The sequence below is a fragment of the Triturus cristatus genome, chromosome 9, assembly GCF_964204655.1.
Source record: "Triturus cristatus chromosome 9, aTriCri1.1, whole genome shotgun sequence".
Taxonomy (NCBI): Eukaryota; Metazoa; Chordata; class Amphibia; order Caudata; family Salamandridae; genus Triturus; species Triturus cristatus.
The window spans coordinates 821,271,762-821,288,765 of NC_140592.1; the positions used below are offsets into that span (position 1 = coordinate 821,271,762).

At 43.7% G+C, this 17,004-nt stretch overlaps 1 protein-coding gene across 3 annotated transcripts in view; it reads right to left on the reverse strand.

Annotated features, from left to right (window-relative positions):
- Positions 1-17,004, reverse strand: part of CEP170B (centrosomal protein 170B) — a 318,645-nt gene that overhangs the window by 208,890 nt on the left and 92,751 nt on the right. For all 3 annotated transcript variants that reach the window (XM_085626239.1, XM_085626237.1, XM_085626238.1), the window contains exon 2: positions 15,839-15,974. In XM_085626239.1, coding sequence (XP_085482365.1) covers positions 15,839-15,943 — 105 coding nt within the window. In that variant the 5' untranslated portion in view covers positions 15,944-15,974. The remainder of the gene's footprint in view (positions 1-15,838; positions 15,975-17,004) is intronic.

The following is a 17,004-nucleotide window of genomic DNA, read 5'->3' on the forward strand; positions in this document are numbered from 1 at the left end:
GGGGATGCCACATTTATACCTAGTGCCAGCCTGTGGAGGGGAAAACTCCCTAACAAATGGAGCAAACGTTCCCAATTCTGCAGTACTTTCCGAGTGTTTACTATGCACCATCGCACAGAACACCTCTTTCTCTAAATCCAAGCTTTCTTCCCCTGGTCAGAGTTCCCTGTACCCACCCAGTGGTGTGGCTAGGATAATGGGCAAACTCTCCAGTTCTGGGGCAGTTCCCTCTTAAACTGGGTTTGGAGCCAAGGTGATAGGGGAAGACAAATGAGAGGCACAACTAGGTGCGAGCTACAACTGCCAGTGACAGGGTAAGCACTCTTTGAAGCTCAAGAAGGGGCTACATACACACCCTCACGCCATCCTCCTCAAGCAAGAAACACACCTCCCCACACCCAAGCAGTTTGTTCACTGGTTGGGAGCAATCCACTTCTCACCACAGGGGAGCCCTCAGCAGTCAGGAAACACTAGACACTGGTGGGTAGGCAGGCCCGGACTGGCAATGCCGGGCACCGGGCAATCCCCCGGTAGGCTGCCAGGGTTGGGGGCCGGTATTTTGGCCAGGGGCCGGTTTTGTTGCTGGGTGGGGCTGGGGCCGATTTTTTTGAACACTCAATAGTCAGTCACTGACTCACTACTGTACTCTGCTGCGTCTGCGTGCGTCTCACTCGCTCCGGAGCCTCCGTGCGGAAAAAGCACAATTTAATCAATCTCTGCTTGAATGGATAGGATTCTCTTAATTTCAGTCACCTGTGACCGCGTTCTGTTCAGGATAAATAATGCATTGGAGCAGGCGCAGCAGTGCCATTTTAGGGGGTGGGTAGGTCGCAGATGTCTTCACCGCCACGTCTTCGCGGCCTGCTCTAAGTCTTCAGTTCACCCACCTTAGGGGGGTGGGGCGGGCGCGTCTGTTGGTGAGGACACATGCGCATTGGGCCTCGCGCAATAAAAAGTGCGCCTGACCCGCATTCCAGAGCCCAGAGACTGCGACGAGGAGAGGCCCTCTCCCGGCACCCCATAATTTAATTATTTCTAGCCCTGGCCTGGCCCCTGCCTGTCCCAGTGTCCCACTCCCTGCTGTCGACTGTCTGCCGCCTGCCGCCAGGTGAGTGTCGTTTGCATTTTTGCAAATTGCATTTAAAATCAGATATGTACAGCAGAAGGTGCAGTAAGAGCGCGGGGTCAACGGGTAGGTAGGACTGAAGTTAGTACATGTAGGCAACTGCGGGAGGGGCAGAGCTTAAGACCAAAGGCCAGAGGGCCACCACCAGGCGCGCAACACCCATTGGACTCGAAGGGCTTCAGCCCCCCCCGTCGTGTGTGGCAGCCCGGGATGAGACAGCTTCCCGGGTAGTCACACAGCCGCACCCGAGCACTTCACAGGTCTTTAAAAGACCATTTGCATGTTAATGAGGCCTCGCTGTTGTTTCACCCCTTCTAAGAGCCCCTGCAGCTCCACTCTGCGATTGCTTAAAGTTTCAGACCCCCCCCCCGAAATTTTTTCTTAGCCCCCCCCCCCCCCGAAATTTGGCTCTAGTTGCGCCTCTGGCCACCACAGTGGGACAGGAAGCATGCATTTATCTAATGTGCGGAGTGAACATAGCGCTAAAACGAGGCAGCTTTTTCTGCACAGCCGCATCGCCCCATTTCTGTTTTCTATGCGCTTTGCTGAGTGTCTGCTCCTGCGCCCCGGTCTCTGGGGCTGCCCCTGACAGGAAGTAACCAGCTCACATCACATGAGCATTACCTGTCTCCAGCAGGCAGATGACAACACATGGGCCATATTATCGGCCCACAGGAATATTGTACAGTTGTGCATTTTGCAATGGTGATCAGTGAAAAGGAGTGACTCTCATGTGACTCTTCCTGGCTGCAGCTTCAATGTGCTGATGCAGTGGCCCTCTTAGATGAGGGGATTCAGCCGGTGAGGCCTCATGAAGATTCACCCGTGGTTTACAACGCTACTGCCATTGTGACATATAAGTGTTATTTAAATGTCTGTAACAGCTCCTTTTCCCTCTGCTCCTTCGCTGAACAGTAGCACTAGCAGAAGAAATTAGTAGTTAAAATAAGAAGTGATTGCACTGCTTAGTAAATTAACACCTCTTACTATTAGGGTGACTCTTGTTCTAGTAATAGTTGCTTGGAATTTAAGTCATATTGCATGCTCTACAATGGAATTATTCACAATCTTGCGTTAAGTTTTCTTTCAAGCCATTATTGCATTGCATCATCTTATCCGCTGCTTCATCTAGCTGTAGTGACTCGCATATTAACTAGTACACAGAGAAACGTGAATCCCTCTTCTAGACGGTGGATACAGTGCTCTCTGCCGGGGTTTGTGGGCGTGGTGGCAGCATTTATTCCAGCGCATGTATAGGTGTTTCTATCTGTGCATTAAGGAGAAGAAGCGCACCGGCCTCCCCTGTTTAAAAATTGTTTCCAGTCTCTCAACTCTGGGGTCTTTCGCGCCCATATGTTTGAAAGCTCGATGAAGAGGGGCCACAGAATCATTGGAAGTTTGCCTCCTGGTTCTCCACCGAGGGACTCTTAGCTCTGGCCCGCTTTCTGTCTGTGCTTGACATTAGGGGTCTGCAACGTATGGCATCTGGAGTGTGTGTAGAGAAGAGGAGGGGATGGATAGATTCATCATGGCACTGTGGGCCGGGCCGGAATTCAACAAAAGGTAAAGGCCACCCCACCCCCCCAAATGCCCAGGCCCAGCCTGGGCCTATACCTTTTTGTTTAATCCCCGGCCCGGTTCTGCGCAGGATGCACAGCGCACTAGCGCCCTGGCCCCTGAGTGTGGATTTATTTGTGAGCAGGCCTGCCTGCTCTGGTTCCTCCTGCCACTGCCCTCGGGCCGCCCAGTGCCCCCATCAGTGCAGCACTGACCTCAAACCCTGATGAGCTCAGGTTAGATTCTGTAAAAATGAGTTTTCTTTTCGTCAGGGTCAGGTATTGTCTCCGAGCAGGGCCAGGCCAGCTGAAATGTTCCGAGCCAACAGGCAGGATACATGTTGGGTGCTCCCTTTGGTGGCGCTGTGCTGCTTGACTCTTGGGGACTGTAACTGGGGCAGAGGTTGGGGTCAGCAAGTCTGCTTAACATATATTTTTCAGCACAAGCCCCAACTTGGGGCTTGTGCTGAAAAATCTATTTTAAGCAGACAACAGGGCTTTGTAGTGTGGTGTTTTTTTTTTACACAAGTGTTTTGTTTTCCACTGGCCACTGGTGTTGCCACTGGCACTTGCTGCTTAGGCTAACGTGTAAATTTATAGGAGCCCTCGGTGCGTTCCCTTGACTCTGGCTCAGTTGGTTTGTGACCTATATTTTTTTTAATTGTTCGGATTTCAGTCCGGATTTCACAAGAAAGGAGTTTGGGCTGTTAAAATGCGCACTTGTGTGTTCACTGTTCAGCAGATGGTTCACTTCTAAAAGATGCGATCGGGCCACAGTGACGGTAGCTGCAGTTCCCAGTGTGCAATCTGACAGAAGTTTTCGAAAGAGACTTGCTGTTTCATAATACCTAATTCTTTTGTGTTCTATGATATTTCTATTTCAATGTCTAAGGAACAAATTATATATATATATATATATATATATATATATATATATATAAGTGTGTGTGTATATACACATGTACATACATGTGTGACATATCACTCAAATTTGATATGAGAACCCTCACTCACCAACCTGGTTGATGACATGCTTCATCATAGGGTTCCACCAGAGATGCCTACTGCATCCCTGGTGTGCTTCAACGCTTAATTAAAGCGGAGCTCAATGGTGGTTATGTGCCTATCAAAAAATTGTGTGATAAGTGAAAAAGTGCAAAGATTTCAACCAAAATAATTTTGATGGCAGAAAAACCGGCACTGAATAAAAGCAGGTGAAATTGGATGTTCCTCACTGGTTTAAGTTGACCAGGTACATCCTACTCATTAGTGGTCGACATGTTTCAGCTTCTAGACGTATTACACAAAGCTTTCTTCAGGACCCAAAAAGGCACCACGGCAGTATAAGCACGCTAAGGCTTACCCTAACCTGTCGTGCAATAAACCGAAATAACTCACGGTTTTGTAGATGACTTTCAAGTATTTCCCAAAAGCCAAGAGTGTGTGTAAACAAAGACCACACAGCTCCTTAGCTACCGTTGGGTGGCAGGACTCAAAAAACAAGATTCAGTATGAATCACCGCCGGCCGAACACCTACTGCGTCCCAATAGACCCGAATAGTATTCGTGTTTTTGGCCTCAGAAAGCTGAAAAGGCTGGGTCTGCCTTGCATTGATTCTAATGTGTAACAAATTAGCTGCACAGAGTTCTCAACAGAAGGCACAGTGTTAAGCAAATGACATCACCAATCCTCTGATGACATCACAGAGTTGATCCACAGTTGATCGTTACACACCATATGGGGGGCTGGTCTCACTTTTACTTTGTTCTCTCTGATTCACTACTTATGTCTATTTTTGGTGCTCTCTAAAATAATGTCTATATGTACATATGCCTGGGTGGGTAACTTGGTGCTCTTTAAGGTCATCATCTACTATTTACTGTGCTTTGAAAGTTGATACAATTGAAAATGTAATGAAAAATGTGCCGTCGTTTTCCAAAATTTTCTAGTAGCTGTCCGGCTAGCTCGCACGCTACGTGCCGGACGGGGGCTGGTCTGCCAAAATTTGCCAGGGCTGCTTTCAGTTCCCAGTCCGGCCCTGTGGCCTTCTTGGTTTAGTCAGGAAAAGGACAACTTTCTAAAACTATAATTTTCCAAATAGTAATATAAAATCCAACTTGACCATTAAGTTGGAATTTAAATTATTATTAGAATGAATCCTTTAATTATTTCTTTAGCTGCTCCCAAATTGAAATTAAACATTATAAATTGTTATATGTAACCCAGTGTTTTCCTATGGGACAGCCAGAGTTGCCACAGAAAACAACGACTTTAGAGGTTTTTCACAAAAACCATGCTCCCTGCCCTGCAGGCATTCAGGGCCTAACTCAGGGGTGACGTGTGTTAAAAAGGATGGTTTACGGCTTGCAGAGGTTCGCTTTGCCTGGTCAAAATGACAGTTTAAAACTGCACATTCAGGCTGTGATGTCAGACCCAAAGCCATGTTTTTCAGTTCTACTTTAGTGTGTGCACAATAGAGTGCTGCAGCCCACTTGTAGCATTAAATTGACAGGCCCAGAGTATACGTGGTACCATACTTGAGACTTAACAGTAAATGAAATATGCTAATTAGGGGTATGTCAATGCTAACATGTTTAGAGAGGAGCGCACAAGCACTTTAACACTGGTTAGCACGAATAAAATGTGCACAGTCCTCTGGCCAGCAAAAACTGGTTCAGCAAAATGCAACAAAAATCTGGGGAAATGCTACGCAGAAGATACTCATTGCCAGCAGCACCTATCCCATAAATACTGGTGTGGTCAGAATTTGTATAGATGATTACGTGCCATTTTCCTGACGTACATATAGCATTTCTAGTCGAAAGGCTTACTAAAAAAGCTTACTAAAAAAGCAAATACGACTCTCTAGAGACATGCTTGGCACGCTACCAAGTGAGATAATGAGTCCCTCATGTCTCACTCAGGAAAGAGCACAAACTTTAACCCACAACTCATTATGTTTCACACTCACCTGACCAATACAATTCTACTGACAGGGCATTTAAACATGCTCATTCACACTCCGGTCTGTGATCAGAGCCTTATAATAATCATACAGAAAGAACTGCTCACCAATTAATTTCACATAATAGTATCAAAGGAAATGTCCCAAAACAGATGTACTATAATACGCTTAATAACAAACACTCACCACAAGATCCTAACAGAGTTTTCGGCATCGAGTACGATGCATACGTTTTCTCAATACGCTCTGCTTCTTGCTGGAGACACACACACTAGCCCGCCATCAACATGGTCTTTCCCGTGAACCTACAGTTGACACACTGGAGCCGATGAACGTCAGCCCTACCGAAGGCGAGCATTGGTAATTGTAAAGTCATTCTTTGCAACTTTAGCTCACCAAAACTTGCAAAAGTGAACTAGCTGGCATGCATATCAAGGCCACTGTTCAACTGTGGGTTTAATTAAGGCAACAAAAATGTTTACAAACTAAATCTACAAGGACGTTTTCACAATGACGTGTTTGAACCTCTGTCCCACGCTAAAGTAATCGAACAGATGGAAAAGAAAGCGGTCTCATCCACCCGGGGACAAAAATCAATAGTTTGTCGATGATGTATGCTGCTTACAAGCACACACTTATTATAAACATGAAAAATGTGCATTTAGCCATGAAGGCTGGGCAGGTGCATTATCAGAAATCAGAATTCGAGGTTAAAAAGGAACTGTCCGCACGTAATGTGTACATGAGCCCAAATGAACTAATAAATGCAAACCACTTTGCAGTTCAAGGTTTACACTAAAATGAAGTTTCAGCTAATGGAGCGCGCTCAATAATTCAAGCAGCAACTAAAAAGGTTTCTTCAACTCAATTGGGACACAGCGTTTTCTCCATATGTCTTTTTGGGCAAGCCTCTCGGCACTTGGCATTATCTGGGGCAATCCTCACTAGCAGTGAGCGATCTAGACCAAATAGATATTACTACCTACCCCACGTCCTTCAATATGGTCTTGGAAAAGCCATTGCAAATGCAGGAGCCCAACACCCCCTTAGACTAAATAGCATCCTGTTGCAGATGGATGTTATGGAGCTGCTTATGCCAACATTGTTCTCCAACAGTGTGGCACACTCTTTCTCTGAAGCGACGAGAAGCACACTGCAGTTTGGTGGGGCACACCTAGAAGTCCCTAAGCACCCTCTAACAAAAGTAGCAGGCCGGGAGCCATCAAAGCTTGGTTGCAGCTTGCATAGCTTTACTACATGCATGCATGGGAATTTATTTATGTGGGAAGTGGTATTAGCTACACATATTAGTGAAATTCGAGGGCCTCAACTCCACACACTGTACCAAATTGTACAATGTAGGAGCGGCACACAAGTTCCTGAGCAACCTATGAAAGTGGATGTGAAATCCAGGCTCATTGCTTTATGTCTGCGTTTATTGCACTCATTTTCAAATTTGGGAAAGGAAAGCGACAATGCAAAAATAATCTGTAATTTTTGCACAGAACCATTAAAAACGGAAAATCAACCCTTTAACGTGAAAGATGCAACTCGGAGTCAAAAATCCAATATAAGGGCAAAAAGTGAGATTGTGGATTTTGGTCTGAATATAAGTTCACTGGGATCCAGGATGCTAAACGGAGAACGGAGTGCAATAGTGATATTATACAAATGGTTAAAAACATGACTGAAAGGTTGTTTCATTAATACACTTCCAAAGTACAGCAACCCACCAAATGGTTGACACTGAAAGTATCATAAAACTATCAGATGTAAGCTCAAATGCAAAACTCAGCCAAGGAAACCAGGAAATGCATTTTGGCAACCAAATCAAAGTCTAAGGGCATAACTTAAAGACTGGTGGGCAGGCCCACCATTGGTCAGGGAAGCAGAGGCTAATAGGCTAGTCTCCCTGGCGGATTACCATTTGCCATACTTCGAGATCATTGCTGAACCAGCGGTGATCTCTGTGCCTTACAAGAAACCGCTGCTACAGCAGTTCCTCTGAAGGGATTACACATTTGGTGTGTGGATACATTCTTTCAGGCGGATACACACCAAAACGTTTTAAAACAGAAAAGAAAGAAAACTTCTGTAACTGAAGTTTGTTGTTGGAAAAAAAAAATATTAATGACCCTCACACCCTGAAAGTGTTCTCAGAGGGTGTGGAAGTCAAGACAAATCAACTTTTTTCGATTTCATTGGAAATCATAAAAGCATACATTTCATAAAAAAAGAAGTAAAAAAAACAGACCGCAGTAAACAATTTTCACCATCATAAAACAATTCGATAAAATCAATTATTTCCTTAGACTGTAAAATTCTACATACATAATTTGCAACATAGTAACAAATTGGCAGGGAAGGTAATGTTTGCAAGTACAGAAAAGCAGTGTGTAATTGTTTAAAATTAAGGCTATGTTAAATTGGTACAAAGTAGCGTTTCCTTACGACCTTAAATTTTTTTATAAAAAAACAAGGTATGTAATGTACTTTAAGTAGAATTATCATCACATGGATATTTAGATAGATTTTTAGACCAATCATTTGGGGTAGGGAATGTCACTAGATGATGGAAGATATCCAATCTGAAGAGGGTCAGGGCAAAGTTATGTTGGGTATTATAAACAAACTTAAAGTATCGTTGGAAGGAAAAAGTGACCAGAGTCAGCAGATTCCTAAGAACAATCGGTTTAATTAATTCTGCAGACAGCCTAGTGTAATAAAGATGCAAGCTGGGAGTCACAAGGCATACATCCTAGATCCAGTTTTACTGAAGTACATTAGAGGGGAGAAACATCCCAGCGATTCGGCCCATTTCAAACCTCAACATTCTCACAGGAATGTTGGAGCTGAAGATTCGCTTCACCCATTACACAGTCATATTACACCAGGGTCTGTGGACGTAGGCCAGTTACCACACACCTCCCAGAAATAAATTACCCCACAATAAAGACCTCTAGTTCTGAGCAATGAATAAAACAAGTATTTGCAATGCAATCGGTCTCGCCTTTGGGACCTTATATGTATTTAGCTGTGCAGCACATTAGCCTGGGTGCTGAAACATCTACTGTTCTTTAACATGGAGGGAAAGTGTCACACAGGTATGGGAACACAGAGAAAAATATTGCCTTTCAGCTGGAAATGGTGTAGTCAGAGGCTCTGCTTTTAATAAAAAATCAGGGCCCTCGGTGGTCATATCTCTGAAAATACAAGATTTGAACAAAATATTTTCTACGGGCGCTCGTGGAAGACATACAATTTGTATGGACTGGAATCTAGAGAATGCTAAAGTGATTCTGGTATTTTACAGACCTCTGCTGGTCGTTTTCTACCAAGAAAGTTAAATAAAAGCAGTTGCCTGAAAAATAAAAAAAATAAAGTCCCTCAGCAGAAAGCAATTCTGGTATTTTACTGACCTATGCTGGTCGTTTTCTATCAAGACAGCTAAATAGAGGCAGCTGAACAGAAAAAAAGTCCCTAAGCGGAAGAAGACAAGTCCTAGGGCTGATCTCTAGAGCCCACAAAGTACATACACATAAGTATATAATACGTATATACTAAAGTATATACAAGAGGTCTGGAATGCTCGACCGAAACAGAAGAACTGAAATTATTAACACGAAGAAAGCACAAAGATAAAGTTCATTTCTGCTTATGTAATTTTGATTGCTAGTCATAGTAGAAGAACTGCAACTATTTACATGAAGAAAGAATATAGATAAAGATCAAAATGACATGAGCAGAAATGACAGCAAGAAGGGAAAAGGAACTCTTCAATCAACATAATCATGCAAATAAACATGTTTCTTCAACCCTCTGCCAGATCTCCTGGGTGACGACGATAACTTGTCAGGTTCCGCAGATTCCTCATACTTAAGATTGCCATGTATCAACACCTCTCCATCATACTCCAAACTCTTCCCTTTGTAGACAACCACTCTGTTCAAATTCCACAAACAATGGTCCTCCATCCTTACAGCATTTGTGAACACCTTTTCCACCCTTATTGGTTTTGACAACCTCCTTCACCTGTCATTCCTCCCAGGTCTCCTTACCATAACCAAATCACCTACAGTAACCTTGGTCTGTTTGGTTGAAAATCTCTTATCAAAACTTATTTTGTTGTCCCAGACCTTCTCCTCCCTTAACCTCCTTTCATCTGCAACAGGATTTGTGCACCTATCACTCAAAAGCTTGCTTATCCAAACCAGTTCCAACATGGTATTGGGAAACCTCCCATGAAATAAAACGAAACCAGACTTCCCCGTGGTGGTTCGAGGAGTGAATCTATATGTGCCAACTCTTTTCCTTATTTCCTCTTTCCAACACTTTCTATCACTCTTAGCTAAGGCATTAGTTTCCTTGAGCACGCAATTAAACCTTTCCACCATCCCATTAGTCTCGGGATGGTAAAGAGAACACTTCTTGTGTTCGATTCCGCAACCCTGAAGAAAACTCTCCATCTCTTCGACACCAGCTGCACCCCATTATCAGTTAGTAAAGTTTCCGGGAGCCCCTCACTAGCTATGATATCTTTCAAAATGTAATTACATGCTTCGTCTCAATCCCATGAGTAATGCGCATATCCGTCCACCTAGGGAAGAGGTCCATCACCGCTATACATAAGACTCCTGACCATCCCCGTGAATAGGCCAAAGAATATCTAGAGCGATGTCTCTCCAAGGTCCTACAGGCCGATTCCTAACAACCATAGGTTGCCCCTTAGGTTTCATAGATTTTTCACTCACCGAACACTGTATGCACTCCCTAACCAGAATCTCAACCTGGAGATCCATCCCAGGCCACAAATAAGAGGAACGCAGCCTCTCCTTGGCCTTGGAAATACCTAGATGACAATTGTGAGCTTGATCTAGCAAATCTCATTCCTAAGCCTGATGGGGGGGGGGGGGGGGGGGAACTAGCCTAGTTCCCCTGAGCAATAGATCGCCAACAGAGGTTAGTTGCTCTCTCACGCCCCAAAGGTCTCTGCAATCCACACCTCCTTATTCTTTATGATTCCATCCATGTGTTTTGCATGCTTGGATTCGCATCCCACCCTCGTTGCCAATGTATTAAAGATGCACGCTGGATCAGAAGGCATAAGTCGTAGATCCAGTTTTATTGAAGTACATTATAAGGCAGAAACATCACAGCCATCCGGCTACCTCAAGCAACTGGCCCATTTCAAACCTCAACATTCTCGCAGGAATGTTGGAGATGAAGGCTTCACCCATGACACAGTCACATTACACCAGCATCTGTGGACGTACGTCAGTTACCACACCTAGCTTCCTCAAACAAGGTAAGGCCCATCTTATTTAAGTCTTTCCTTGAGATGGACTGCAATGTTTCAGGGCACTCAAAAAATTCTGGGTGCCCCAAATCATAGCAGATTTGTTTAGCATTTTTCAACCAAGAAATTTGAGGAAATTCATTCAATTTGAGGCAGGTAATATTCAGCGGATTGATCCTGTAAAGCCTGAGTGGGTGAGGGATATAAAAATATAAAGCAAAAAACAGCCCCCCTACCAGCTATCATTTAATCAATGCACATACACAAAACAGTACAATAATCCTGTGTGACGATATGTATTATTCATTTGCCATGGACCACAGTTTGGCATGGATAATACAGTCAAACGCACTCAATAGGTCCGTAAAAGCCAGTAAGAAATTACCTTTCTTACCCACTGTATGTTTGCCAATTAGAAGATTCAAATTTAGACACTGCTCAATCGACCCTAGGCCTTTGCGGGAGCCATACGGAGCATCCAAAAGTATCTTGCTACTTTCTGCCCACTCCTCCAGTCTATTCAGTATGATCCAACCCATGACTTTACCAGGGAATCAAGGAAGGAGGTCGGGCGGTAGCAAGATGGATTCTCACAATCGTTTTTTTTATTATTATTATTTTTTTTTAATAAAAATCGGGACAATGAAGGAATGCAGCCAAGTATTCAAAGGCCCCACACTACAACACGCTCTAAGCACTACAGATAAAATAAGCCCCCCCATGATAAAACGTCCTCTTTATAAAGATCAAACTGAATTCCATCCGGGCCAGGAACCTTCCCTTGCTACGCATAAGAGCCCTATTAACCTAATCAAGGAAGAGCCTACAGTTGGTTACAGGTTCCAAGGAAAGATTTAATGGGGAAACCACCTGCTCAGACAAAAGCAAACTGGGGTTAGAATAACTTTTTGCAAAGTATGCCACCCACTATCTATAGCTATCTCAAATCGTGGTACCTCATCATCTCTTAAAAAGGTGCAATTTATACCTGCACTAAAAACCTGTACAGTCTCTGGCTGAACTGGCTGCATTTAGGGCCTCCTAGGATTCAGCCTTTAAGGTGTTTTTACTTTCCTTTAGAGCCAATCTGTATTTTTTCCTGCGCATCTACATCTCCCTAGTGCACCTGGGAATTTTGTGAAGAGCAGCTTTAAGGTTCTTATGCGCCTTTGTGAAATAGAAAAAAAAAAAAAACACCCTTGCTTGGAATGTTTAGCCAAAGAGTTCCCATTTTGCAAAAGATCTTTAATCCCCTAAGAGATGCACTCAGAACAATCTTAGGGTTGGTTTCCTCTCCAGGCATTTAAAGTCTTCCCTATGGTTCAGGATCAATTTACTCAAGAGGTTGATCAGATCCATCTTCAACTAACGTATCAAAAGACCGTACTTGAAGCTACTTCAATATTCCCTACACAAATGTTATCTGTGGGCGCATGGTTTAGACAGGAGCTAAAGTTTAAGCAAACAATCTGGGAATAATAATTACTAAGGGCAATCAAATGTGTGGTACATTTAGTAAGAAAACGCGGTGCTCTAAAAGATGATAAAATATAATCAATTACCACATTGGTACCCTCGATATTAAACGTTCAGCTGAAAGGAATTACATGGGGGACATAATTCATTGGCAAAGTCAAGATCATATTTATACTCCATCTCATTTACTTTGTTGACGTATTCTGTGTGTATAACACATGTTTGATCAAGACCTCGAGTGTCCATCATACCACATACCCTTTTTGAGGGCAGGGGATACAAACAAATATTAATGTCACCACCCCATACTATTATGTATTCCTTCTTCCCACTGCGCCACAGAGATGGAAGATCATTATCCATGTCCCAATACAATCAAAATTTCCCTGGTAGAAGCACGATTATAAAAGTTGATCAAAACCCAATTTAGTTTTTGTGAAAGATCCAACACAATTATTTGATAAAAAACCTGGCAGTGAACCAAGTAGTTATATTGGGATGCGGCAAATAATTAGAGCTATAAATGCACAAGCCACATTTTGCCCTGCCAGCACTAGATGCCACCGCAGATTGATGGTAGTTTCTGTATCCATTAACATCCAGAGGGTCTACTGCCCACGTCTCCTGAACACACAGAATGTGAAACTTGGCAACAAAAGTGAACCATTCTGGATTAGCAACTCTGCCACACAGACCTGCCACACTCCAGAAAAGTACTCTATAACTTGCATAATCAATAGAGACAGTGCCCTCCAAACTGTCCGGAGAACAACCTGATGTTTTGCTAGAAGAAGAAATACTAATAGAGCCGACCTCTGGGCAATGTATAGGACATTCCTCCATAGGTACATGTTCGGGATTTGAAATGAGTCAGTCTATCCCCTTCATAGTTCTCGAACGAGGCGAAAAGACAAAACGATTATGCACCGCTATAGAATGGCATATATGCACCAATGAGGGTCTTAATGGCACACTAGGTGTGATGGTAGAAGGCACAGGACGATAAAAATACCCAATCGGTAACGCAGAAAATTGGTGTAGTGAGACCAGATCACCTAATCATTGTGAAAGCGTCTCCTCTAGACTCGGAGATCAAAAGCTCAAAACCACACAGTCTCCTGGGAACTTTATAAAGCCTCTGCCAACCCAACTCACTCTTCTCACCATCTTGATATTGTCAAAAGACACCTTATATAGCCATGATCTTTTACCCACCTAGTTCAAGGCTTTACTTCTGAGAGACTCGCAGGTCTCTGCAGGTGTAGATGTTAAGGGGGTTACATTAACTAATATTACTACATAGGGTGTGGCTTCAGGAAGTAGATCGAGAAAACCCGGAGCACCAGAGTGTCCAGAGACTACCACCTCCCTATTACAGAACAATTTATTAGTGGGGGTGGAGGCAGGTTGAGTGGCAATGGCATATGACCAACGCGGTTGACAGGAATCGGATCTGCACTACAATAGGTAGGCATAGTATGAGGGAGAGGCGTAGAACTTCCTAAACGCAAATTTGATTTAGCATTAAGAATAGCATTCAATTCCAACAAATCGAGACAATTAGTAGATACATTTTCCACCTGCAACAGCCTTTCCGCCAAAGTCAAGAGCAGCCTTAACAGTGACTGCTAAGGATTGTACAGCATCAAGTAGTATCTTGACATCATCTTGTGTCACCCCAACAGTCTTTAGTCTAGTCTTTGTGCCTGTGGAGTTAGATTACAACGTGGGGGCAGGGGTGTCACTGAGGTTTTGGTACGCCCGATATAGTCACAAAAAGTTTGGAACGAGGCCCAGGGGTCTTCATGCACTTCAAGGGGGGTGGGGGGGGTACTGCCAAATCAGAAGGGGAGACCGCACCAATAGTAGCTGAACCACTTGCACCACAAACCGTTGAAACTTGACCATTTACAGCCTGACCACGGCTACCGACAGGGGTCACAGTAACACAGTTAGAAGAAGGGGCCTGCGAGAGGACGCATTGTACAGCTGATCAATCATGCCGGCAGGAGGTAATTTTCTCTTCTACTGAGGAAATTACTTTAGTTAAAGCACCCATAGCACCAGTATATAGCTTAAAATAGAAGTGTGGGGCTTACAGGGTGACTTCACTTTTGCATTAGTGGGCGAAAGCTTACTCTTCCCCATAGTGAAGCACAGAAAGGAAACTAAGATTTAAAATCTCCCGAACTGCAGAATTCAGAGAATAGGCCTAGCCCAGCCTCTTTCGTACTCTGACAAGCATGAATGGGCCTGTCCTTGACCACGGCTTTGCCCGGGCAGAACTTCCAAAATCGCTATACAGGGCTCACATGGTGGCACAGGTATTTCAGATGACCATGTCTGCCTCTTGGACCTCAGGGCAATGTAGTCCTCTCTGTAAATTTAGGGACAGTGTAGCCACTCCCATGTGGCATGACTTTCTAACGCAACATATAGTGCTCATGTCGCGGCATAGGTGTTGCAGAGGACAGTGGCCGTCTTGGAGCGATGTAGTCCTCTGAGTAAGTTTAGGGTCAGTGTAGGCGATCTGGGAGTCCTATTTCTTTTTTTCTGTTTGAGACGGTCAGGTTTTCCCTATTGTGATGAATAGAATGATCAACAAAAATCAGACCAGCCACCCTAAATAGGGAAAACCCATTTGACGTCTTTTGTCCTACCGCCCCATCTCCCTCGGGACATCAGAGTAAGCTTTCTGACAGCAGTGCAAGAGGAGGCACTGCCATGAGAAAGAAGACTGTTCGCCCGGTTCAAAATAGAGAGGGCGGACCCTGCGGTGACCGTCAGTGGGCTCTGCCGCACTTGTAGCGAGTATCCTGTCAGCAAAATACTAAATCAGCCCCCAACACTGGTTCCTTCACTGCAAACCACTGCCTTACCATGCTTCAAGCCTGAATTCCAAACAGTTTCGACATCTCTGATCTAAAGTCCATGTATCATGCTGAAACAATTTCCTAGTCATCCATCCCAAATGATTTCAGACAATGAAGCACGCTTCTTCGAGGGTGAAACTGACGCTTCCAAAGATTTTGCTTACCTGTTCACCTTGATGAACATGCAGTGATCAAACACAAAATCCATCAGAATTCGCAAACAAGCCAAATTACCTTTATTTGCGAATTCATCATTTTGTACCAACACATTCATAAGGATTCTGGATTTCTTCAACCATTTGATGTAGAATACGCCCTAGGACCAGGAACGTCAGCATGAACGTTTATATTTTTTACAATCACACCAACAGCGTTTTGGGCGGTTTTACCACAAAAATATCTTTACAATAGCTGTGTTTAAAAGCCTTGCTCATTAAAACGGCGAGGCAAATGCAGTTACCTCTGCAACTCGTTGCATATGAACAAAGAGAAGGATGAACATTAACTTTTTTGAAGCAAATGGCTTTAAATATGTTGACGTTTACCTGCAGCATTAATTCGCAATCCTCTCGGCCGACAAAGATCATCTCCCGAGGCAGGCGATGACGAGTGCCGGAACTGCTCACCAGGAACCACGACGTCACACTCATCTTGGCGTTTGGCACTCACACTTTAACCATCCTGATAAATGAAATATCAAAGGCGTGTTAATAGAAAAACCAGAGTGATCTATTAAATATCTTGACTAGAGTCAACTGAATTATAATTACTAATTATTTATCTGTGTATGAGGACAGGCCGGATTTTTTAACAAGAGTTATGTCTTAATACATTGGCATTATTACAAGCAAAAACATCTGGAGAATATCCTTTCTATAATTTATGGTATATTATAAGAGTTCTGCGGGATTATCTGCAAACGTTGCAAGAGCAAATCTTCCCTGTCCAAGGTATATGGTGAACTCCCTTCACAAATAAGGCACCGTGTTTTTATTTAATCTACCCTGTCTGGTTCAGATCCAAAACACGTCAGCCAGGACCTACACCCCTCTCTCCATAAGCAATGTTCACTTATCAAAAGTAGCCGGAAGCACTACATGTGCTAGCATCAGTTCAGAGACTCTAGAAAACCTGCATCAACAATGTGGATGAACATAAATTGTGCTATTCAACACCACAAGACGAGCCTAGGCAAATATACTATGTAGAGCTCATGACAATGCCAGACAGACCTACTCACTTTGCCGTTGCTCGTTATTTCCTAGATAGCCTTCGTGAGTGTGCACAGATGCAGTGGTCTTTTGGAATGATTTGTCTTTTAATTTAAGATCAAGCATTCAAAGAAGACAGCTGTTTAGGATTATTTTTTTGCTTTAGGAAAAACCATTCCAAGATGGCATCATAAATGTAGTGAGACCGAAATGCTCCTTGGGTAAGACAATCAAGACAAGAAATCCACTGAGTCAGAAAGAAGAGGTGGATACAATGTACACTCCCAGCCTACATTAAAGATAACAGATTTTCTGCCAACAGACAGCTCAGGCCGTCAGCAGCTCAGACATAAAAAAGTGTTACCGAAAATGTACCTGTGTGTACTGGTACTTACATAGTGGGGCGCTAGGACCAATGGCATGCTGTACGTTATGGAGGGATTGGGAGACAATACAAGATCAAGTATAACAAGTAGGGACTTACAACTTTGAATTACATT